Below are 26,210 nucleotides of genomic sequence, written 5' to 3' on the forward strand. Positions count from 1 at the left end.
AGAAAGTCACCCAGTAACACACATTTACAGACCTTATACAAAAACACAAGAAATCAACTAACAACAAAAATTCGTAGGACAAAAAAACGCTACTACTTCCAAAAATTCATGGAATATAACGACAACATTAAGCAAACATGGGCCACACTCAACGAATTAGTAATTCGAAAAAAGAAAACTTCAGCACAAGATTTTATTGCAAAAATCTTTGGTCAGGACACAAACCAAGAGAAACTAGCAGACTCATTCAACCATGCTTTCAAAAACAATATCATACAACTCAAAAAAGTCAAACTACCAACGATCAACAAAAAACTACCGACACAAAGTCAACAACAAACGATGTATTTTCCACCCATAACAAAACAGGAACTGAAAGAAGCACTCCTACAACTAAAACCACTCCAGGAATGGACAAAATAAGATTCACAGACCTTATAACACACTTTGAACAAATAAATCCAATAGTTTAGAAACTCATTAACATAATATTCGACACAGGCATTATTCCACAACAACTGAAAACTGCAGTGATTACGCCAATTTACAAACACGACAAAAGAAACGATACTCAGAACTACAGACCAATAGCTACTCTACCAGTCATCTCAAAAATTCTAGAAAATATAACATATACCAGACTACAGAACTATTTACAGAAGTACATCATCATCTCACAAAACCAATACGGCTTTCAGAAAACAAAAAACATCATCACTTTATTAGAAGACATCGCCGACAGAATAAACAAAGCTCTCGGCAAAAACAAGTACGCCGTCCTTATACTGCTGGACCTAACCAAAGCATTTGATACACTTGAACATGACATACACCTCACCAAACTATACTCGATAGGTATAAGAGGAACACTGCACACATGGTTCAAGAACTACCTCTCAAACAGAACACAAGTAACAAAAATAGGTACATGTCAGAGTCGGGGTATACATATAAAATACGGTGTACCTCAAGTTGCCATATTATCACCCACTCTATTCAACATATACATTAACGATGTTCATAACATATCCATAAGAAGTCAAATATTTCAGTACGAAGATGACACTGCACTACTAGCAATCCACAAAGACATCAACACGGCTCTCTGCAAAGCACAACAAGACCTAAATGAAATCACAACATACTTCCACCAAAACACAATTTTAATCAACGGCACAAAAACACAGATGTTGATAATATACAACCCAGGAATCATACGCCCCCGCATCACTATCGATACACTGTCACACATACCGCTGCATTAACAACAAAAATACCTGCCAATGTTCCGAAATCAAACCTGTAACACGTGCAAAATACCTCGCTCTCTCTATATAGATTCCCACCTTAAATGGACAAAACATATAGAATACCTACACATCAAACTTCGGATCATCGCAGCAAAACTCTTCCAAGTTAAAGACATTATTCCATCCAACATAAAAAACTCCTATATCATGGTATCTGCGGATCCCTACTCAGATACGGAATAACACTCTATGCAAACACATCAAACAGCCACCTAACAAAATTAGAAACATTGCACAGGAAAATCGTGTCAGCAGTGATCTGGACACCTTACACGCAACAACCAATATCCGACAAGCACATGGCGATACACAGAATTCTGAGCATTAAAAACCTCAAACACTACGTGACATTAATAAGGAATTATTTCAACATCACTTATCGAAACAACAGAGACACATATCGTATAACACGACTACAACAACTCTCTACATCCCCACACCCTTCAACAACTCATACGGTTCTTTTGTGAGATCACATCAGATACCCACGCAACTCAACAACAACCTACCAAGAAATTTAAAACACAGATAACTACAGAACATTAAAACACGAACTCTGGAAAATATATCAACAAAGTTAATATACCATTAACACTAATATACACATCACAAATCACCAGATCTTCACAAAAGCTGACCCAAGCTTCGAAGTAGGTGGGATTAACTCGCCTCACTCAACCACACGTAATCCTTATAACCAAAGAAGCAGATTATGTAATAAAAGAGTTAGTAAAATATAAACAATAAAGAAGACACTGAAGATACTGAGTATTATGTGATAATATCAATAATATGATACTCTTATGTAACTTGAAAAAATAATGTAATAAATTATTCTTAATTAAAAAATGATATAAACAAACAAAAAAAAATAATTGGATAAATTCCCGACATACGTCTTCGAATTTCGTTTCATCTATTAGTTTTTCCATGTCTGTCAATGTCAAGTATCAAAACTGTAAGTTTGAGAAGCGGGTCCTTGAACCAAAATGTGAAGTCCCATAGATCAAATCGATGATCTACCAGTAAAGAAAGGCTCCAGCAGTCCCGAAGAGCTGCCAGGTTTTTACTAGGCCTCAGCTAGAGCATTCTACCTCCAAGTAAATATTATTATTATTATGTGACACCTCCAGGGAGTTTACAGACTCATCGAGGGAGAGTGTGTGCCAACAGCATCGAACGATTAAACCCTTCCAACTACTAACCGTGCTCAAACTTGCTTAACTGTCTTCGTGAGCCATTAGTAACAGAGGCTCTACCAATCGACCAGACTTTGCTGGGTCAAATATCCACCACTGGTCCTCTTTTCGGGTGCGGCTTACAAAGCCATTGACCTCATACATATTTCATGCAGAGGGGAAGAAAGTAGAAATTCGAGCTGGGATGGAGCCCGTGCAAATGCGAAAAACAAGAAACGCTACTGAAATCCGCGGTCGTCAAACACCCAAGCGAGCTCGTGGGAATAGTGAGAATTAAATCAAGGCAGTAGTCATTTCCACGTGCAAATAGCAAAAGGGTGTGTCACTGTGTGATTAAAAATATGGATTAGAGAGAGCTGTAGAGTTTTTTTTTTTTTCACCGCTTGCTTAGAAAATGGATTATATTCTGACTTTAATATTTTAAAGCAAGTGTGCACAACGTTTGCGTGTGAAGTATCTTAATGACCAAGCTAAATATATACGATGGAGCCAGATGACTGTAGAACTCAAGCGACAGAAAAAAAAAAAAAAAAAAAAACATTTCTACAATTCTCACTAAACCAGAGTATTTTGATAATATATATATCATGTATATGATCGTGCTTACTAATAGGAAGTGGATGTGAAAAGCTTTCGTTGCCTGGGAAATGGATTGCTTTTTATCTAGTGAAAGATAAAAAGACTTGCTGATATCATCCGCATAGTAACCCAAACAAAACTGCACAAACACTACACAACGCATGAGGCACGCAATTAATCATAAAAAGAAAGTATATTCTACGCTGTACCAGTTGTTACTGCAGAGAATACAAGAAACGTTTTACAACAGACAATATTTCAAGGTTGTTTAATCTATAAGTACCATCCATTCTTCTAATGACGCGTATTCTAATTTTTTATTTCTAATGGATATTTTTGTTATTAATTTCGTTTTTCGTATTTAATTGATGTCTGATTGCACTGCTAATATTTGTTTAAGTAGAGTATAGTAACACAAAGAAAAATATACCATAAAATATACCAAAAAAACACATCGCTTTATTTACATCTGTTACAACGTCTAGAGTGAACATGATAGGACATGAAAGTATCAATGCATTTTTTCATATTCATAGATATCTGTGAATCCATACGATAATTACTTATACGTATTTACCATAAAATCTCCTCAGGCGCGAGCACTGCAGACACGTCATCGAGTGGTGTCATTCTAATATTTTTGTTTTTGTTTTTAAAAAAAAATAGAATAATAAAACTCCCCAATCAACCCAACTTCGAAGAATCTGACCAATGACAACAGCGACATCTTTTGGAATATAAATAAAGAAAATAAATAAATTTGGAATATGATTAATTGTACAGAATCAATAAGGTACATAGTTTTACTTTTTTTTTTAGTATGAGTCCTAAATAATTGAATTAGATAGACCTGAATGAACAACACGAATAAATATTTTTATAACTGCAGCTCGCTATTTTTATCAAGTGGAAATCGACTCACTGACTGCAATAAAAATGAGCTGTTACTGACTTACCATTGAAGCCACCAGTTTATTGTGTTATTAATGTCTGATTCAACCTTATTTCAGTGAGTAGGGTGAATGACACCACTGCCTTTGTCAGCATCATGACTTACGTCAGCAAATATTCCTTTTGCTATGATGCAGAGAAGCAAGCGTCTGTATATTTGTTTCTTTTCATAATATTTATTGTTCTTAGTTTTAGATAAAGCTGGCATTAAATAATATATATTCGTTTTTAGATAAGAGTCCGTATTGCCAACTTAAAAAAAAATATTGTAGGTGAAATCAGCGATAAATTATTTCAGTTTTGAGTTCTAGGTCAATTAAATTTATCATAAAGATGTAACATTAGTGGAATGTGTAATATGTGGAGATTTAAAGCAAAAACATTCTCCGTTTAGCTCGAATCCCAATAGGGATTAAAATACTTTCACCAGGAACTGTAAACATACCACTGCAGAAAATAGCAGTTATTATCTTGAAATTCGAACATAAGTGTTATGTAAATATTTATTTTAATTCGAATTTCTCTAAGAGAAATGTGCTTATGAGGAAAACTCCCACCAGGTGTTAATATAAGCTTTTATCGTGAACTTTTATCACTTATTTTTAATTGTTAAATGTTTCTCTTCTCATAATTTAACCCATTATCAGACGATATTTTTCAGGTCAAATGATAATTAATATAGAAAATAAAGAAAATGCCATGAAATGAGCATGTTACGTTCTGAAGTCATGTAGCCAATTGCTTTTAGCATTTGGGAGTTAATTATACATCATGTGAAGTGCCAAATACTTGACATACTCGTCTGATGAAAACTTTAGTTATTATGAATATACAACGTTAAAAAAAGCCAGTACTAGTGAAAAGAAATGAACTCGAAACAATAACATGTAAATAAAAAACACAAAAAAAACTTTGTACAAGTTTTGAAATTTCAAACAATATTTTCATTAGCCGGGTTGTCTTCCTCTCACATTTTGACGACGAGGTGGCGCTCCTGCGCTATTGTCGTCTTGGGCTGGTAGTGCTGCGGCATTTTCCTCTTCAGGAGCAGCTGTGCTTGGGGGCGGTTCACTATAGAAATAAATTACGTAACATTTTAATAGAAATCCAACCATATTTAAAAAATATTACAGATATTATTACGACAAAATAATATCAATACTTGTACTCGTAAACTAGAATAAAAGCATCAGCTTTTTCTCCTGTATTAAGTAGCAACTACTGTATGAAAAATAGAAAATATTTTTAATGATTACAACAATGAGTCAGCTACAGCCATAAGCCTTTATTTTGTTATTCAGCAAAAAGGTATCAGAATGCAGCAATGAGTCAACCTATTGAGCAACTTCTGTTCTGTAAATCAGGAAGGCAGCTTCAAATGTACATGTAATATTTCACTCAATGTAATTACGTTTTGTGAAAACGAAAAATTCCCAAGTGTTCTTGTCAAAATTGCAATAAATTAAATCATAAATAATTGATTTTTAATCAGTTTTATTGTGTGCCAGATAAACAATTAATTTCTTTCCAACCTAAGAATAGGTGGAATTTAAATATGGCGATGTCTTTTTATTTTGATACTGATTATTTGACAACAAAATAATCAATGTTACATAAATCGACAGAGAACGGGGGGGGGGGAAACGATATCCGGTATCAGTGATTAGATCCTTATTTTGTGTGACCATGCTTGGAACTGTGTGGGGGAGGGGGGGTGCAGGTAAATTTAGAAGATTTAGGGACTTTTAACTTGGGGGAACGTTGTTCCTTTTATTCACGGTATTAAGTACTGTGTATATGTGTTTGGATAAAATATCAAAATTATGCAAAAATTAAAAAAATAAAAAATAAACATGAAAAAATATGTTATGGCCGTACAACTGTTCATTAAATTAAAATACCCGAATGCAGAATCTGTGCATGCTTTAAAAAAACCAGGTGTATATAAAATTCATTGTTCCTGTGGTATCTGCTACGTGGGCCAGACGGGAAGATCAGGGAACAATGAATTTTATATACACCTGGTTTTTTTAAAGCATATTTGCAGCTTCTTTAAATTTCACAAGGAAATTTAAAGAAGCTGCAAATATGCTAGGAATTCCAACGCAATGCAACAAAAACCAGGGCCTAATTCTACACCAAGTTTGGTCAGCATTGATAAAAAATATACCTAAGTCAGACCTCGGAGAGAGTGAACGTGAACAACAGAACGTGACGCTATCCAGGCATTATTTAAACTTAGCATGCACAGATTCTGCATTCGGATTTTCAAATTTAATGAACAGTTAGACGGCCATAACATCATAAAATGGACTATTTTGAAGTAATTTCTCATTTCTTGTGTTTAAACGTTTAGTTACCTTTAATCCCTGAAGACGTAAGTGTAAACTTGTTGGGTTTGTTTATTTTTATTTATCTTAATAAACATGTGATCGCAATACCGAAATCTTTCTTTTGAAAATATTCTATATTATCGATAAAATTATACAGTTTGGTATAATTCAAAATTACTTAAAAATAAAATCCATTCCTTTAATTTAATGAAAGGAATGGATTTACGATTTTTGGACATTACAATTAAATCCTTTAATTGTAATGTCCAAATATTTAAAGAGACGGAGTAAACACGATAAGCACTACGAACACTACTACTGGCGCAAACTGCATATAAACAACAGTGGAACTGCGCGACGGACAGTGCCGCATTACGCTAATAGCTCGCATCTCACTATGACGTGCATATGCGTAACAATATGACACTGTGGTAAACACAGTGCTGCTAGCGCCCTCCTAAGTGCTACAAGATGGATTTTTATTATTTTTTATACAAAATAAGAGAACTGTATAGGATTGTTGATGATAAAATTAAATATTACAAGCAAATACAAATAAATTAATAAATATATTTATATATCGAGAAAAATTGGGGGCGCTGCAGTTCCTATGCATAAAATTCTGAATATGGGATGTACTATAGTTAAGCACAAACTATCTTAAATTAAACAGATATAATTTGATTCATAGTATCAAATTGTAATATGAATTGTAAGCACGATACGAAAAAAATTAATGTATTAAAATAATAATTTTTTGTGAATAATTGAAGCTATTTCTTTATATTTTGTGTTAACGATTAATAGTGACTAAATCTGCGACATTTACGATTCTACCTTTGCCATCTTATCACACACAATTCCTTGAGCAAAGATCGCAAGGTGTCACATTGTCGTCATAGGGTCCGATAAATACTGGCGAAAATAATCTTTTTTCGACGTGTGGCATAGCAACTATCTACTTCAGTTGCTATGCTGCAAATCTAAAATAGAAGATAGTGTGGTTCTTAAAGTTGTTTAACAAGCACACTATCTTCCTACTTGACTTTTTCCTTTCGTGTTTGCCTATTTAAAATTATCTTTGCCTCATAATTTCAGCAGGCAGTTGAAAATCAAAATGCATGCAAATATGAATTTCACCACGAATGAAATAAAAATATCGAAAATATTAGCTGAATTTCATATTATCTCGAATTTCCTACTACTCTTAGATCCTTCTCCAAGTTTATTGATGATAAAATTAAATATTGCAAGCAAATATAAATAAATTAATTAATATATTTATATATCGAGAAAAATTGGGGGCGCTGCAGTTCCGTAGTTCCTATGCATAAGATTCTGTTACGCTATAGGATCAAACGATTCGAGCGAGCCCTTTGTTGAATTTTTCTCAAATTTGCGAGCCCCTCGTTCTTCTTGCTTATTTTTTTTATTTTTTCAAAAAAAAAAAAATTTTTTAAACATATTAAGGGACAAACTCAAAGTGTATAGATTATTTGAAATTATTATTTCAACAACTCCTCTAAAACGAATGCGCCAAAGCTTGAAAATAAAATAAGCGCATGCGCTATCTTTACCCTTCTCAAATGTTTTTGTGTGAAATACGGCTTTTTTTTTTTTTTTTTTTTTTTTTTTTTTTTTTTTTTTAATACGAGCCCGTTGTTCAACTTTCCATAGCTCGCCACTGATTGTAACCCCCCCCCCCTTGAGGGTACATATCCAAGAATTTGGTGATAAGTAATTGGCTAGGATGTGTCCAAAATACTTCATGCCCTTTACCATTTAACATATATAAAAATATTAGACATTAGCTGCGATATAGAGCGCTTATTAGCAATACAAATCATCAAAACTTAATGTTAGGAAGCGAAAAGGGAGTCGTGGTACTAAAACGCAAAACTGTTTTCACTGCGACTATAAGTGAATGCACCAAGTCACGAAAGAATTCTTGAGTACAGCCCTGTAGTGACCCATATAATCTAGTTTTGTGCAAGCGGGTTATTGTCTGAAATATTTCTTCATCTGAGAGATAACAAGTTTGCCTTGATAAGATAACGACTTCCTGTTTGTTTTGTATGCATACCATACATGAGTTAGCTTCGCAAAGACGGCATCATGGAAAATGTCTTTTACGTACCGCATTACAAAAAAGCCGAAGGTCATATTCTCAATAATTAAATCTTAGGAAACACTTACAAATATTTCTTCACAATACTTAGGAAAAATCTATTTTTGTAAGCTGTTCAAGTTTGCTTTGAAGTTAGCGAAATGCATCATTAATCACGACTGTGTAACTGCCATCAATCGAAATATGCATTTTTAATTACAATTATGTAACATTACGTAATTATCTGTGTAATAAATAATAAGAAAGGAGGCGCTGCATGCTTACCATCCGGGAACATTCTGAGCTAATTCACATCGGGCTGAAGTAGGGTTAAAAGCAAGACCAGCAGGACATCGTTGAAGTCGTGGGTATCCGCCTACACACAGCCAAAACCGAACACAGGAGTTTTCTATAGAGACGTGGCCGTTGGGAGTGTCTTTGCAGATAGCTAAGAGAGAAAACAACAAATCAATAAGGACTATTATAGTTTCTTGATTGGCATAAAAATGTATCGGATATTTTTAGCTTTAATGTTTACAGATAGTGGCAGACGATGTTGTTTATTGATCTCGTCTGTTGTCACGTTACACTTCGTTAACAGCAGTAATCAATCGAGCTGGAATAATATGTGTTAAAATAGCTTTTCTACTGTTTTCAAAATCGGTAGTATTGTGACAATGAAAGAAATAAAACACATTTGATTCTGTTATTTAAGTAAATTGAAAGAAACAATTAGTTTGGGATGATTCAAAAGAATCGGACTATCAAAAAATTAATTATTATTACGGGCCACTCCAGGGAGTCCATCATTTAATTTTTTTTAAATATCTGTCTTGTTATAAAATGTGTGGAGTACACAAACTGCATGATTGTATGTATTTTCGGTTCACAACTGAATTGAAATAAATAAATAAATAAACGAAATATGCGTATGCTAATGATCTATAAAACACTACCGTAAATAACTAAAGTAACCATATAATTTTCCATAAAATATATTTTATTGCATTTTTTTTTTAAATTTTATCTTGATTTAAAGTTAAGTTTAGAAACGTAGTTTTGAATTTAATAGCAAATGCAATATAGCAGAAACTTAGAGGAGAAAAAGCTAGGTTGAGGTCAAATAGGAGTTTTTATAATCATATTCTAACTTTGAGACAGTTTAGAAATCACATTAATAGATCAAATATTATATACATGCATATATACATAAGCATACGACAGGCATAATGAAATCTATATACATTTATATTTTTCTATTTACATTTATAACAAGTACATGTAAAAATATTTAAAATATTTATTTAAAAAGTTATTAATGTCAGTTTTAAACTACCCCTTTTTAGAACATCTTAGTATCTATTATAAAAACATTAAGGCAACCCAAAACAGAATGTTTTTTATTTTATTTTTTTCAGAAATTTGTTGCACAAATTTGAAAGAACCTAAATAAACATTTTTATATTCTTGCAAAGGGTTCTGTGGCTAAGAAAAACTTCAGATTTAAGAAAACGGATATAATGCATATATTCTTTCTGTCGGATGTCTACAGGGCGTCTTCTATCATGTTCTGGGATGTGTGGGTTGTATAAAGTTTAGCTGAGAGACAAAAGATAGAAGATGATAGAAACTTAGAAATTTTAAACGGATCGTAAACAAAAGACATATGTCAATACATAACGATTAGAAGAATACAATAGGTCATCCGTAGAAGTTAGTAAGGGTGTGTGAGGACTCGAATGAATGGATGGGTTACTAGAGGCGATCGTGAGCACTCTTGGAATGAATTTGAGGTATGATAGGCTTTGTGTGAATAATGGTTAGTGTGGCATCCCGTTCGTATTACATCGAGGTTTCCATAATAATAATAATGCACGCGAAATCATCCTTTCTTAACTAACGAAATATTGTTAGAAACTAACTCAATCTCACATATTTGTCAAAAACTTCGACATATTTTTATAAAGTTATATATTTCCATGAGTCACATAAAAAACGTTAATTTTTACTTGAAATGTGTTGAGTGGGTAGAATGTATTGAGGAACAGTACCATGAGATTAAAGGCAACGAAGCAATTGTGACTTAAGTCTGGGGGATCATCCTACAGTTCATCCTCAGTTATTCCTTATGCAGGTACAGTGTCCGAAAAGATCGCCAAAGTTTTTAAACCTTTCATCATCAGAGTTGCGTTCAAACTGGTCAAGACTGTCCCGCACATTTTAAGATCGCCAAAAGACATTAATGGTTTTTCAAACACGTTGGAGTGTACAACATCCTATGTGCTTGTGGTCTAAACCATAAAAATTTGAAATTAAGATTGCAGATGGTGATAATATTAGCGATAGGTAAAATAGTAAGATGGACCTCAATATAATTTTAAAATTAAACCCTGAGATATATGAATAACAGTAAAAAGCGTAAAAATAATAATATACTATTAAAAAATATATTAGTAAATACGCTATAAACTTGTAAAATTGAAAAATTAAAAAAATATTAAAATCTAGAACTTTAAAACGGTGTCGAAAGTAAATGAAAAAAGATAAATCGATTTAGGGGTGAAGTAAGGCCGTCATCAGAATAAACGAATAAAATTTCGTTATGTATATTATGTAGGCGTATCAATACCGTTTAGGTATTTTGATTGGTTGGAGGATTTTTTTTTTTTTTTTTTTTTTTTTTTTTTTTTTGCACATAAGGCTTCATACATTTATGATTTAGCAGAGGACAAGGTATTCACATATTAAATATCTTTTAAAAGCGATATATTTTTTTATATATTTCTTAAAGCTTTATATACTATGCAACGTTACTGAAATGATGTATATTGCAAAAAAATTAATGAAATAATGTTCTGTTTTCACGCTGCTTTTTGCCTTGTTCTCTTAGTACAGTTAATTCAAACAATACTAGGAATAACATACAGTTAGTGCGCATGCTCACAATGGAATCCCAATAGCGTGCAGTGGCGTGTTGTAGAATTAAATTAAAATATATCAGGAGGGGAAAAATTATATTAAAATAAGATAACATATAAAAAAAATGTTTTACAAAATGTGTATGACTATTTACCATACTTTAGGAATAGCAAGAACGTCATTACGGTTTAGATTTGGTCTGTGAAGTATGGCTTCAGCACGTTTTTTTATATAAACGTTCATGTTTACATAAACATCTATGTAGAAGTTTAGTCTTTTCCCAATGGATTCTATGGTTTAGGTTTTCAACTCCGTGTTGTGCGAGGCCAGATTTCTGCGGTTTCATAAGCCGGATATGGTCATGATGTTCCGAAAAGCGTTTATGAACAGATCTACCTGTCTGTTCATAGCAAGACAATTTACGGAGTATGGAACCTCGTACACGCCAGGTAGCATCAGAGGTGAGAGTTTGTCTTTAGGAGAAGGTAACAAGTTATAGATCTCGTTGATTGGTTGAGGAAGGAACACTGTTGTTCTAGATACCAATTCATATGACCGAAAAGTGAATTTACTACTCCGAGATCGAAATACTTATGCCAAACTTGATTATGATCCTACAAAAAGACAGCTCAAGAAACTGAACAACTTACTTGATGAAACCACTTCCTTATATGAAGAAACAATAAAAAAAAAAAAACTCAGGACATACCATGCTAGGCCTCCTAGAATATACGGTTTACCTAAGCGTCACAAAAACAACGTTCTACTCAGACCTGTCGTGGATTCTATTAGCAGCCCGACTTACAAGTTATGAAGATTTTTATCTAACCTTCTCCGTCCTCACATAAGTCACTCAGCCTCATCAATTAAAAATTCCACAGAGTTTCACGCAAAAATAAAAGACATTCCACTGTTGGAAACTGACATGCTAATTAGCTTGGACATTGTCTCCCTCTTTCTAATATTCCCCATAAGGAAACTGTACACTTGTTAACTCAAAAATTTCCATCTGATATTGTTGAATCATTCAAATTTGTTATTACGTCCAGCTACTTCACTTGGAAAGAAAAAAATTACAACCAAGAGGAAAGAACAGCAATTGGTCTCCCTCATCACCAAACTTAGCAAACCTGTTTCTAGAATACCTTGAAGAAAAAATTTTCACGTTTAAACCCAAACCAAAAATTTGGCTACGCTATGCCGATGACGTCTTTGCTGTCTGGGGTCATTCCGAACAAGAACTACACCTGTTTCTAGATAAAATAAACCTTCATCCTCGCATCAAATTCACGCTAGAAAAAGAATCTCCACAGGATATCTCCTTTCTGGATTTACAGATCCAAGGAAAAGAAGATGGTTCCATCTCCACTTCTGTCTATCGCAAGCCGACATTTTCAGGTCGCTACATTCACAATTCTTCTGCTCATCATCTATCGCAAAAATTTGACATCACTAAATCATTAGTAACCAGGGTACACAGATTCTGCTCCTCTGAAGAATCTCCAAACCAAAAATTGGAAATAATCAAAAATACATCCATACTAAATGGCTACAATCTTAAAACAACTAAAAAATCAGTCACTTTCCCACACATCAACCTAAACAAGAACAAGCCCACAGGATTCCCATACCTTGTGTCAAAGGCATCTCCGAACGTCTTTCAAAAATTATGAAGAAATATAATTTTGCTACTACCTACAAACCAATCAACCAGATCTTTAACTTGTTACCTTCTCCTAAAGACAAATTCTCACCGCTGATGCTACCTGGCGTGTACGAGGTTCCATGCGCCTGTAAATTGTCTTGCTATGAACAGACAGGTAGACCTGTTCATAAACGCTTTTCGGAACATCAAGACAATATCCGTGTTATCAAACAGCAGAAATCTGGCCTCGCACAACACGGAGTTGAAAACCCAAACCATAGGATTGGATCCATTGGGAAAAGACTAAACTTTTACATAGATCTTTATATAAACATGAACGTTTATCTAAAAAAAGTGCTGAAGCCATACTTCACAGACGAAATCTAAACCGTAATGATGTTCTTGCTATTTCTAAAGTATGGAAAATTGTCATACGAAATTGTGTAAAATAATAATAATTATTATTATTATTTATTTTATTTTATTTTTTTACTTCTGTAACACGTTACGCACGTTTAATGAGATTCTATTGTAATCATGCGCCCTAACTGTATGTTATTCCTATTATTGTTTAAACTACTGTACTGATGATGTCCTAAGATACTTAGGATGAAATATTTACGTATTAAAACTTATTACTGTGGTTAGTACGTGTGTCTGTTTAGTCATGAATTCTCCACGGGTTTCATTGCACAATAAATATTCCTAGATGGATGTCCGAGCGCGATACGCCTATGCATGGGTAGTGGAAGTGGCACAGAACTTTATCATATTGTGCTAGAATTTCAATATGAAGTTAAAATGATGGCATTAATTTTAATCAAATGAATACATTTTAAACAGACAGTGCTGAGAGTGAATTTTTCCGATTAGAATAACTTGATGTCATACTAGAAATCTTATGACATCAAGTTATTCTAATCGGAAATCTAAAGGAAAATACCATCTAAAGGAAAATACTTACGGTGCTTTTGACAGTCTGGGACGTTGTCTGGCCAATCGCACGAATGTAAGACGTCGTTATAAAGTAAAGAAAATGGGCACTGCTGAATAGTGGATGTGCCGTTCCAACATTGCCAGTACCGTGTGCAGCTGGTTTGATGTGGGAAAACACCATACAACCAAGCACAGTTATCAGAGCCGATGGGAGATTCTGTCAGGAAAAGAAAGGTAAATTAACATGAAAAATTTAAGATGAAATAAAATTTCCACTAAACATAAAACAAGATAATTAATTTTTTAATAAACTTTTTGGCAGCAAAAGCGTCAATATCTTCTTCCTTCCAGTATCTACTTCTTAGACAATGTCCATTGTGTGTATGGTAATCTCGAGCAGGGGCGTGTGGGGGAGTCTACAAACAATTGGGGGAGTCTTTCCTGTTAAAGACTCCCCCAATTGTTTGCGGATTAAAACTGAACACAATATAATAATGCTTCATTGTCCTCTTCATGAAGATAATAAAGCGTTAGTGCTTCATGAAGAGGCACGTTTCGACGCGCAAACATTGCGTCACATTCGCGTTAATAACCCGGGTGTGCTTTCAAAATGCATACACCTTTGAGCCCTTTGAAAAGATGTAAAGAGGGTGCAACAGGTCAAATTCTTAGCGTTTTAGTATTTTTAAACTGCTGACAAGGCGAGACTGGGTAAGCTAACATTTTGAGCTCACCCAGCACCTATGATTGGTTATTGTGTCAATCCAATTGAATGTTGTCACTTGTCATGAGTTGAGCGCTTCCTGTATCCAATGGCTGTATTACAAACAGCTGTTGCACATGTTGTCTGGAACTGAAAATTTGAAAGTGGATGTTAGGAGAAAAATGCTAATTGTTTTTTCTTTTGCTTGTACACTATAGCATCTGTTGAGGTTGCAAAGTTTTTTAATTGTATAGAGATATTTTTATTCTAGTCTTCGGAAACAACAGACAGTAAAAATATCGATTCCTGAATAAAAATGGATATTCGATGTATTATAAGACGTTGTTGATCTACAACAAAATACAAGCACATGTGAGATTGATAAGACAGAAGAACCACTGATACTAAAAAAAAACAAAAAACTAATGAATTTAGGATTCTGAAAGTGTAGATAATTACTATAATAATCGGATGTATATTGAGTGTACTGAGTCTCAGTAAACAAAATAAAATTCTTGGAAAACGGAGCGAAATATACACAAACCACAGAAATACACATATCATGTGCAACAAATTTTACGAGATGATTTGCTGCTCCATCAAACCATATTTATTCCTGCACTACTCTCTCTCTCTTCATAAGTTTTTTTTAATTATGCCATCATAAATTCATTTATTCAAGTTGAGACTTTATAGGACACACATATCACAAATGATAATTATTAATTATTCTTTACCATTAATGAAAGTGTTTCCACTCACACTTTTCCTTCCTATTCTCACATCTTATAAATGATGGTTCACATATTTTCATTTTTGAGTATTTCAGATATACCATACCAACGAAATATAGCATTCTCCTCCATTGTTGTTTTCTAATAAATCCTAAAACAGATTGTTCTCCCACTCTACCCAAAAGTATTTAAAGATATCCTGCAATTAATTGCATTGGACCAATTAAGATGAGTGCTGATGCTCTACGCACTCTCCAAACTTTCATACATCGATAAAAATGCAATCACATAGTCATGGGTGTCTGCAGAGGGCAAAGGCAAATGGCACACTTTCCCCCAGGATAGAGTAAAAAATTCCACAAATAATAAAGTAAAAGTGATTGAGATATGTAATCTTACATCCTCTATCCTGGGATGCTTTGTCTGTCTTAAAATTTTTTATGGGTTGGCCTGTTTCAGCCAACCCATATGTGTTTTATTGCAGCAATAAAACACGGGTTCCTGTTTCGTTTTTCATCTTTTTTTGATTTGTAAAAAATGTTCATTACTGTTGTGAACAGTGACCAGTTCATTTTCCCTCTGTGTCTAGTGAGTCACTGAGTGAAGTATGAATTGTAAATTTATAGTGAATTTTTGCTTTTAAACTGAAATAATTTAATTTAGGATTTTGGGATTAATTAATTAGTTGATTTTTAATAAAATATGCTGGCCAATTTTTTTTTATATATGAAATTGTGCTAAAACTATTAATTCTAAATACTTTTTTTCCTCAAGAATTAAAGATCATTAAAATCGATGCAAAATGAAAAATAACGTGTTTATAGTTTACATCGACAAATAATTACATCAAAAAAATGCTAAAAGACGTTTATTGATGTAATTAATTAATTAAATCAAAATTACAAAAATTTATTGATGTAATTATTTGTCTCCAAGCTTTGTCCCCCTCCTGGAAAATTTTCTGCGGACGCACGCCCATGTATACTGTCAAATTGATGTGAAATTTGTAGTGCGGGCAGCTTATCACACCCAACCGAAATGGGCATGCGACGCCACTGATCGGGAGCTGGGTTTTATTCAACATTCTCTTCATAAATGTATAACTTAAATGAAACCTCTTCAGCATATTAATTGTCAACTAGATTGCTAGCAATAAAAATTAGAATACTAACTGAAGCCTAAAGTATCATGGAGTCTATCGTGGATTTCTCTATTTTGGTTAAACAAACAAATCTACTGAGCTGCGCATGGAAGGACATGTAAGAGACATCACGTAGCACAGGACTAGAACCAGCCCACTATCTAAGTTAATTTATAGCTGCCTCTTATAATGTACGATTTTGTATTTCTCTTTTCATGGTATGAACCCGATGGTCTTCTAAGGAGATGAAACTAGTATTCGCGTTCAAAAAATATATCTTTTGGTATCTCTGGGCTTCATATACACACACAATAATGTTATTGAACACTATCAAAGCTATTCAATACCAAGATCAATACATAATAAGCTCAAAGAAAAAATTAGCCTTTGAAAGAGTAAAGTAAATAAATACCTTTTCGAAGTCCTGTAACATTATCTTACTGGCAAGGAATAAGCAAGGATTTTTCCTGACAAGTGTATATTTTAGCCAATGAATTATTCTTGAAAAACCTGCCTAAAACTACGTGCTCTGCGAATAAACCCACATACAAAACTTGCACCTGAAGATCAGCTATCAGCATATGCTGATGGTGTCACAATGGTCATACGCGGTGAGGAGATCCTGGTCAAGTCAAGAACTCCAGATCGGTAACATTAAAATCCATAATACACTCAGCTAGACACAGCCAAGTACAAGGGCTTCATATATGGGTGCCAGGTGTAGAGAACCAGTGGCGCACTCAGGATTTAATCTTGAGGGGGGACCGAGCACTCAAGATTTAATCTTGGGGGGAGGACCGAGTTGAGTAGACGATTTACGAATACACACTACGCATTGCACACGACCTATGACTGAGCATCTGCAGTGATCGCTAATACATGATAAGTAGTATAGAAATAGAAAACACAACATAAATAAAAAAAATGAAGTTTAATTAGGAAAAGATTTTTGGAAAATTTTCTAGTGTTTATTTCCTTTTTCTTTTTCTTTTGGGGGGGACCCTTGGCCCCCTCCCTGAGTGCGCCACTGTAGAGAACAATATATGAACAAAATCTTCATTAAGAGAGAAGCGTTCTAATCATCAACCACATGGCTGCAAGTGCGCTCTGACACACCTTTAAAACCCTTCGAAGACTTTCTCTATCTTCACTCTACATGAAATGCTCTACAACGTAGGAAAAGCGTAGAACTTCGTCGAACACTAACTGAAAATAACTCCAGTGCCTGGCCAATCCGGTCTGCTTTCTACGTAGAACTTGGAAGGAATACGAACCACAAGACCTCCTAACCCAGAACCTGAAGTAAAAGCCTACCCAAAAAACCCCAAAGCAAAAATGTAATACTAAATAAAACAGCCATCATAAAAAGCCTTTCCAGGTGTCAATACATTTCCAGGAACCCACATTACTATTGAACACTCCCACAACTCATATTTCAGTTTGTGACATCTGAATCTTCAAGTCAGCGTATCCATCCTCACTCTTTGCATACGATATCTTTATCCCCATCTGAAATATAGGTCATCCAGCTTTCAATGGAATATCCTCTATGAGACAAGCTGTGTCAGATCAGACGTAGACATACAGCACAGATTGTGGTACATAACATCTTACGCACTCTAACAAAGCTCCACAATTTACGATTGAGAGAATTAGCTTTGAAAAAGTAAAGCATAAATACTGTAATACCTTTTCGAAGTGCTGTACATTATCTTACTGTCAAGGAATAAGCAAGAATTTTTCCTGAAGATCAGGAAAAAATAGCTGATAGCGATCTAAACTGTACTGTGTCAACAAAGAGAGATATATCTTTCATCTCTTGTTATTTGATAGTTTTCTTTAGATAAGGCGTTTTCATCATTTAACGTCAAGTATTATTGTTGTTAGTATCAGTCAGAATGGCAATTTGCTTGGAATTTTTATCATTCTGCTGCATTTTTTTTTTTTTTTTATAAGACATACCAGGAGCATGAAATCACGATGGCTTTATTATTTAGGACTAAATAACTAACCTAGTGTAACCAAGATCTACTCGTAAAAGTCAGTCCCATTGACGTTTTCAAAATTTCATTGGTAATGTTCATAATTTTCTTTATCATTTTCTAGAACTCTTTATTTATTTTATCCTGAAATGTCTAAATTTTGGTATTCAGTAGCTAATAAAATTGCTGACTCCTGTCTTATAAGACAAACTCAGCAGACGAACTACTGCGGGGAGGATGTTCGAATTTCTAAAGTGCCGTTTCACTTTTGTTTTGTTGCTCTTTTATATTTATAGTTTAGCAATATTTCATTACTTTTAATTTCTTTTTGGTTGTTAACTGTGAAGAAAGTAAAATTGAAATGAATAAAACATAAAAAAATATAGAGGGCGCTAACTTAGGAAAACTGTTTTTAAAAAAACGTACATTTCTAAAAAAATTAGATGGTGTGATTAAAAATAGTTTTCCTTAAAAAGTCTAAATTTTGGTGTTTTTCAGTAGCTAATAAAATTGCTGACTCCTGTCTTATTAGACAAACTCAGCAGACGAACTACTGCAGGGAGGATGTTCGATTTTCTAAAGTGCCGTTTCACTTTAGAAAATCGTTTTGTTGATCTTTTATATTTATAGTTTAGCAAATATTTCATTACTTTTAATTTATTTTTGTTGTTAACCGTGAAGAAAGTAAAATTGAAATGAATAAAAACATAAAAAAATATAGAGGGCGCGAACTTAGGAAAACTATTTTTAAAAAAATGTACATTTCTAAAAAAATTAGATAATGGTGTGATTAAAAATAGTTTTCCTAAGTTCGCGCTCTCTATATTTTTTTATATTTTTATTTATTTCAATTTAGACCTTTAATCTTTTTCCATTAATTATTTACTATTGAATCCTCGCAATGCATTTTCTTGAAAAGCAATCCAATCTTCATTTCTTCCGTTAATTCATCCTCATACAGAAATGTAATGATGATTTATTATTCTTCCCCACCCACTCCCGGCAAAGCCGAGAGGTTTGTATCGGATTTCTCTCTATCCATTCATTAATTTTCTAACTTCGCACTGAAATGCTACAAACTATGGTCCCACATGTACGACCAGAAGTGGTCTAAACAACAATATCCTGCACTGTCCAACTCCAGACCTGAGGATTCGATAAGTAATTCTGGTAAGTCCATGCAGCCAGTGTGCCCTTCGCAAGGTACGCAAAGAAAACATTTAAAATTAGCTTGAGGAAGTCCAAAGCTTAGTAAATCCATATAACTCTGCTAACACCAAGTCTTGGTTTTCAGCATAGTAGGAAGCATACAAAAGTACATTAGTACCGTGGGTGGCTAAGGATTATTTTGTGATTATTTTTTTTTTTTTGTATCTGTATTTATTTTTTACATAATGTGGAAATCCATGCCCAAGGCGAGATTCGAACAGCAGCTGCTGGTCGTAGAGCAGATACAGTAATCACTCAACAATCAGACGGGAAAAGTATTAGGAGTTGCTAAAAAATTGGGACAGTGTCAAGTTCACGGAATGTGACATCTGGGAAAATGATTCCTGAAGATCCTTATAGGATCCTCTGTTAATTCAACGTTTTACTGAAGCAGCTGCCATTGCTATATTTTCTGAAAGTCTGCCAATCACAACGGAAAGTAAATATTTTTTTTGAGATCGCTCTATACTTTTATGGCAGAAATTGCTCATTTAGCATTATGTGAATAATCGTTTGGATAAAAGGGTATAAACAGGATTTCTAGAGATCAATTTTACGTTCAGTTATAAAGGATGCATTTGTTTTTCTGGGACAACAGTGACAGGTAAAAGGTAGATAGCTTTGATGGGAAGCATTACTGTTTAAAAAGCATATGTTCTTGTCAACAAATGAGCTCGATGGAAAGATTTAAATAAGATAAAGAATTCAGTGTAGTGGACAGTCTCGTTTGTCATTTGATAGATTTTAACTCGACTAACTGGAGAAGAATGTAAACCGTTTCTTTTTTCACTATCAAGACATTTCAGCTGCGTTTTTCTAAACTCTATAGATCACTCTGTACTATGAATCCTTGACGACTTCACTGTTCCTAAGAGCAAATGATTTCTTCTTTAGTAATTCCACACCATTCTCAAAGGAATAATTAAATATATGCTCTAAGTAAAACTTCTGTAGGTTAAATCATAACTTGATGCATAGTATCATACACCTTTGGATTTTTTTTTTATTCCTTATTTACACTTAGAGGTTTTTTTTTTTCTATTAACCAAACCTAATTTCGCAAACAGATGTATCCAGATACTGTACACCCGCAAATGCGAGACCCTTCGACACTTCTACGCATGTCAGAAGGAGGAGACTCCATTCCGATAATAGGATAATCAATCCGTATTGTGGGATGAGTTGTTTATTATTACACGTCAGAAAATTAACCACTCTTTTATGAAGATTGTAGTTTTTAAATTAATAACTATTTTGCTTGTATAACAGTTGGAAAAATTTACGTATAAAGCACGTGAGTTCGCGTGTTGGTGACCAATTCGTACATCACCTTATTTTTTATTTCCTTTCAACATGAATTGACTCTTCTTGGCACATTGCCAACTGAGGTTCTCGTATCTGTGGTGGACAGTACTTCAATCGGTTTGGAATGGTACTAAAAACCTTCGTGAAATACTTTATTGTCCAATTTAGGCCAATCCTTTTAACAGATGACTTTTTTTGCTCACAGACTCAATTTTTTCCCACGTAAGTTTTGTTTCTCCCTTATGGCTCTTCTTTGAGTTCATGAGCAATGTACCATGAACTGACCACTCATGCCTCCATATTCCTTTTAATCAGTCGTTCTTACATGAGCAGCTAGGGAATGAACAGCCATTCACCATCAAGTTTCAAACTATTGAACTAACTTCTCTAATTCCATAGACCTCAGTTCTTCCCAACAGCTTTTCTTATACTATTTTCCACAAAGAGCACAACATTCAGCTGCTTAAGAAACATATTTAGTTACTATTTTAACTTGATCCTCTTGATCATACAATACACAGACTAATGTACTATAAATTTAACAACTTCCCGTGTGTGTGTGTGTGTACTGTCAAAAAATTAGGAGATCATTTCTGCTCTAGGCGTTACTTGTCTCCAACAATTGCTCATTCTTTCAAGTCGTAAATCCACCCTACCTTAGAATACTGTTCCTACATTTTGAATAGCGCACACTAAAAACTCCCTAAAATCCTTGATTCTGTCCTAAATTTGTGAATTAGATTATGATGACTGCCTTACTGCCGTGTCCTCTACCCTCCTCCATAGACGATGGCTTTCAGCTTTCTGCCAATTCTCATCTTCTTTCTTTCACTCTCTGTCTGTATGCTTTGCTCGCCCTAGTTTTATTCAAGAATTAAATTATAGGGAGAATTATACTGAAATGATCTCTGATATGGCGAATGTGACTAATCCCTGTTTAAACAAATTTATCCACTGACAGAAATCTTATCTTTACTTAGACCAGTTTGAAATATTATCCAAGTGGAATATTCACCAACGTATCAATGCTGATTACTAATTTTAGAAATCACGCTGTTGCTCATTGAACATATACTAATGGCCAACTTACTTTTCTTCTGGTAATTAGTTCATGGCATTAGATAAGGTCTGCTAAGCAGGAAATAAGGTAAAGGCAGTCCACGTGTACTATCTTACTTCCTTGTTATGTGACGGCCTACAAGTAGGTCAGGTGTTCACACGATAATGGCGACACACAAGGAAGTCGTCAAACCCATCACTAGTGTTAACTGGTTTGGAAAGGAAGAAAATACGGGTCTCAATGTTCATATTTAGCAGACGTGTCTGTCACAGGAGATGAATGAAGGTGCTTCGCATGGATATTACAATTCTAGAAGTTGTACACGCAAAGGAATACATGTAGGACAGCTATTGAGTAAAATAGAGGGCTTTGAAAAGGAAGACAGAAGAAAGGCAATAATAATCCTTGTTCAATCAGTCTCGCTTGCAGAGAGGCTTCTTTATGTGTACCATATGTGCTGGAGTTTTTAAGGCAAATAAATGGTTTCAGGGATTTCTATTTTTAGATTGTTAGTCATTACTAATCTTTGCAAGCTATAATTGCTGTTATTTTCATCCTGGAGCATGTTGATTATGTTCGAGATTGAGGTCATCTTTATGCCACTACGCTTTTCTTGGAATTTTTTATTTATTTATGAAATTCTTTCGCGAAATGACATTTTTTCAGTTAAATAAATAAATAAAATTGTGGATTTTAGAACGATTTCTCTCTCATCCGAATAATATACTTCTTTTTTTTGGATGACAAAAAGAAATATATCATTGAACAAAATATAAGAACAAAAAAAAAAAAGAAAAATTAATGTATACTTTCGTGTTTTCAAGAAAAAAAATGCTTTTAACTTTATAAGTTTTCTTTAACTGCTTATAAATAAGTTAGAATTAAATAAAATTCTAACTTATTTACGTAAATGAAACCTTACTTTCACTCAAAAACACGAAAGTACACATGAATACTTTTTTTTTTACTTACGTCCCATAATACGACCATCGTTATCAGGGCATCCAACTCGGTGAGGATAATCACAGTTCTGGAGCAAACCCCGCCCTTTTCCCGAAAATGCTAGGCCATTAGGACATGCCTGGAGGGTGGCTACGCCGTCGGCACAGTCGTAGTAATAGTCACAATATTGCTCGTGGGGATAAAAGCCAAAATCTTTCTTGCATACTGAATCCTTAGACCTCTGTGCAATTCCTGGAAAAAAGAAACAAAAAAAGAAATATTTTAGTATCCGGATGTAACAAGAAGTTTTTACTTTTTAATCTCTACTGTTCTATACAGTAGTAAATATAGTTGGTATTGTTGATTATAGCAATACGAAAAGCTACTAATTCATTTTAAACTGTATTAAATTAAGCGGTATGCGATTTATAAGTAAAAGAAACATTTAAAATGTACGAGAACCAATTTCATCCTATTATTAATCCTATATCTCTGATTTAGCTGAATCTGAAGATGATCTTCAAAACTTAGTCACAGAAATTTACAACAGAAGTTTAGACATAGGATTAATTATTAACCTAAAGAAAACAAAGTGCATGATTATATCAAAAGACCCAATAAATAAGAAACTAAGCATAACTCTTAACAAAAAGAAAATTGAACAGGTTCAGTCTTTTATATATTTGGGACAAATGTTTACAGACAGAGGGAATTCCCTTAATGAATTAAAAAGAAGAATAGAGATAGAAAGAATAGCCTTTACTGTTATGAAAACTGTTCTAACATCCAGAGACATTAATATAGATACAAGAAAAAGATGAATAAAATGCTATATCTGGTCAAGCCTTCTCTACAACAGTGAAACTTGGACTCTAAATAATGAAGCAGAGAAAAAATTAGAAGCTTTCGAAATGTGGACCATCAGAAGAATGTTGAAAATACCATGGACAGAGAAAATGAAAAACGAAGATGTTTTAAAGAAAGTAAAAATGAAAAGAACATTAATGAAAATAATGTAAGAACTAAAACTTAAATATTTTGGACATCTAACTAGACAAGAAGACATTCAGAATTTAATATTAGAAGGGAAATTGGATGGAAAAAGAGGAAGAGGTAGAAGGAGAATATGGTTTGAAGACATTAAGGACTGGACTGGCTTGAATTACCATAAATGTTCCAGAGCAGCAAAAGAAAGAAAAATGTTCCGTGACATGGTTGCCAACCTCCTTCTAGGGGATGACACTTGAAGAAGAAGAAATCTCTGTTTTAAAGTAATTCCCCAGTGTTCAAAAATATATCTATCCACTAAATATGAAGAGCTGATAAAAAATAATTTTTTTTCACATAAGACGCCTCTTATTGGTTTGATACATCGTGGCCTGATGGTCATGATGCAGCAAACATCACTTATGCAACGTGTTTGTAAAATACTTGGTCACATGCATCACCATGTTCTAGTCAACTATTTAAGAATGCTGTGGTCAGTGTGTAGCAAATGACCAAAGCGTCTGGACTCATTTATTATTTATTTACTTTTTTTTTGGCCTGGTGAACAACAAAATATTTAAAATTTTAAATTTCATTTTCGATCTTGCTCACGAAAGTTTTAAACTTTATAGTACAAAAGTATGGGCCAGATAAGAAATTTATTATTATTATATTATTTTTTGTATTTTATATTATTTTTCACATAGTCAGGAAACCCTGTTCTAATCCTAGAAAAGAACTATCGTACTTGGTTACCATTATAACGAAAAGCAGATACGAAATTGTATCATCTCACTTCCCCTACTGGAATTCCAGTGAACCAACTGAAATCTTTATTTAATATTGTGCATTACGAAGGAACAAAGAAAGAGACCAGTCGGCGCCACTGGCTTTCAAAGAAATAAAATCTGTTACACGATGTACAAGAATCTATGGAGGTTTCTGGCGACAACACTAATGGAATAGGCGTCTTCCACCATCGATTTTCTGACATCATTGAAGTGTCCTCCATAAAGAAAAACTTTATTGTATTAACTAGAATCTCTCTAGACGAAAAAGATGGCGTGAGTTTGTTTCGTATTTTATGAAAGACTGTACAATTTATTCGACACTTGCTGATAACGATAACATGTTTTGAAAGTTACAAAAAATTAAATATTTAGAATGCTGGCGCTGCATCGTTTTATAAATCTTTCAATTCATAATTAAATGTTCCCAATTTCATTAATGACATATTTTGAATAGTTTATTTTCATTAATTGTAAACTCACTTCGCAAACTTATTAGCAAGTGTTTACTTTGCTATATCTATACGTAAATAAGTAATTGATCAGCTTTGTTGGCATGGATATTATCTAGAATCTCTCTAGACGAAAAACATGGCGCTAGTTTGTTTCGTATTTTATGAAAGACTGTACAATTTATTCGACACTTGCTGATAACGATAACATGTTTTGAAAGTTACAAAAAATTAAATATTTAGAATGATGGCGCTGCATCGTTTTATAAATCTTTCAATTCATAATTAAATGTTCCCAATTTCATTAATGACCTATTTTGAATAGTTTATTTTCATTAATTGTAAACTCACTTCGCAAACTTATTAGCAAGTGTTTACTTTGCTATATCTATACGTAAATAAGTAATTGATCAGCTTTGTTGGCATGGATATTATCTAGAATCTCTCTAGACGAAAAACATGGCGCGAGTTTGTTTCGTATTTTATGGAAGACTGTACAATTTATTCGACACTTGCTGATAACGATAACATGTTTTGAAAGTTACAAAAAATTAAATATTTAGAATGATGGCGCTGCATCGTTTTATAAATCTTTCAATTCATAATTAAATGTTCCCAATCTCATTAATGACCTATTTTGAATAGTTTATTTTCATTAATTGTAAACTCACTTCGCAAACTTATTAGCAAGTGTTTACTTTGCTATATCTATACGTAAATAAGTAATTGATCAGCTTTGTTGGCATGGATATTATCTAGAATCTCTCTAGACGAAAAACATGGCGCGAGTTTGTTTCGTATTTTATGGAAGACTGTACAATTTATTCGACACTTGCTGATAACGATAACATGTTTTGAAAGTTACAAAAAATTAAATATTTAGAATGATGGCGCTGCATCGTTTTATAAATCTTTCAATTCATAATTA

General features: G+C 33.7%; 1 protein-coding gene across 1 annotated transcript in view; it reads right to left on the reverse strand.

Moving 5' to 3' along the window:
- Positions 1-3,525: 3,525 nt before the first annotated feature.
- LOC150092402 (protein obstructor-E-like) overlaps positions 3,526-26,210 on the reverse strand; it is a 33,148-nt gene continuing 10,463 nt past the window's right edge. The window contains exons 2-5 of the mRNA XM_090415012.1: positions 23,086-23,307; positions 14,008-14,196; positions 8,765-8,927; positions 3,526-5,110 (exon numbers count right to left, since the gene is read on the reverse strand). Of these exons, the coding sequence (XP_090271138.1) occupies positions 4,987-5,110; positions 8,765-8,927; positions 14,008-14,196; positions 23,086-23,307 (698 nt within the window). The 3' untranslated portion in view covers positions 3,526-4,986. The remainder of the gene's footprint in view (positions 5,111-8,764; positions 8,928-14,007; positions 14,197-23,085; positions 23,308-26,210) is intronic.

The sequence above is a fragment of the Typopeltis vanoorti genome, chromosome 26, assembly GCF_054136105.1.
Source record: "Typopeltis vanoorti isolate ZY-2024b chromosome 26, IOZ_Tvanoo_1.0, whole genome shotgun sequence".
Taxonomy (NCBI): Eukaryota; Metazoa; Arthropoda; class Arachnida; order Uropygi; family Thelyphonidae; genus Typopeltis; species Typopeltis vanoorti.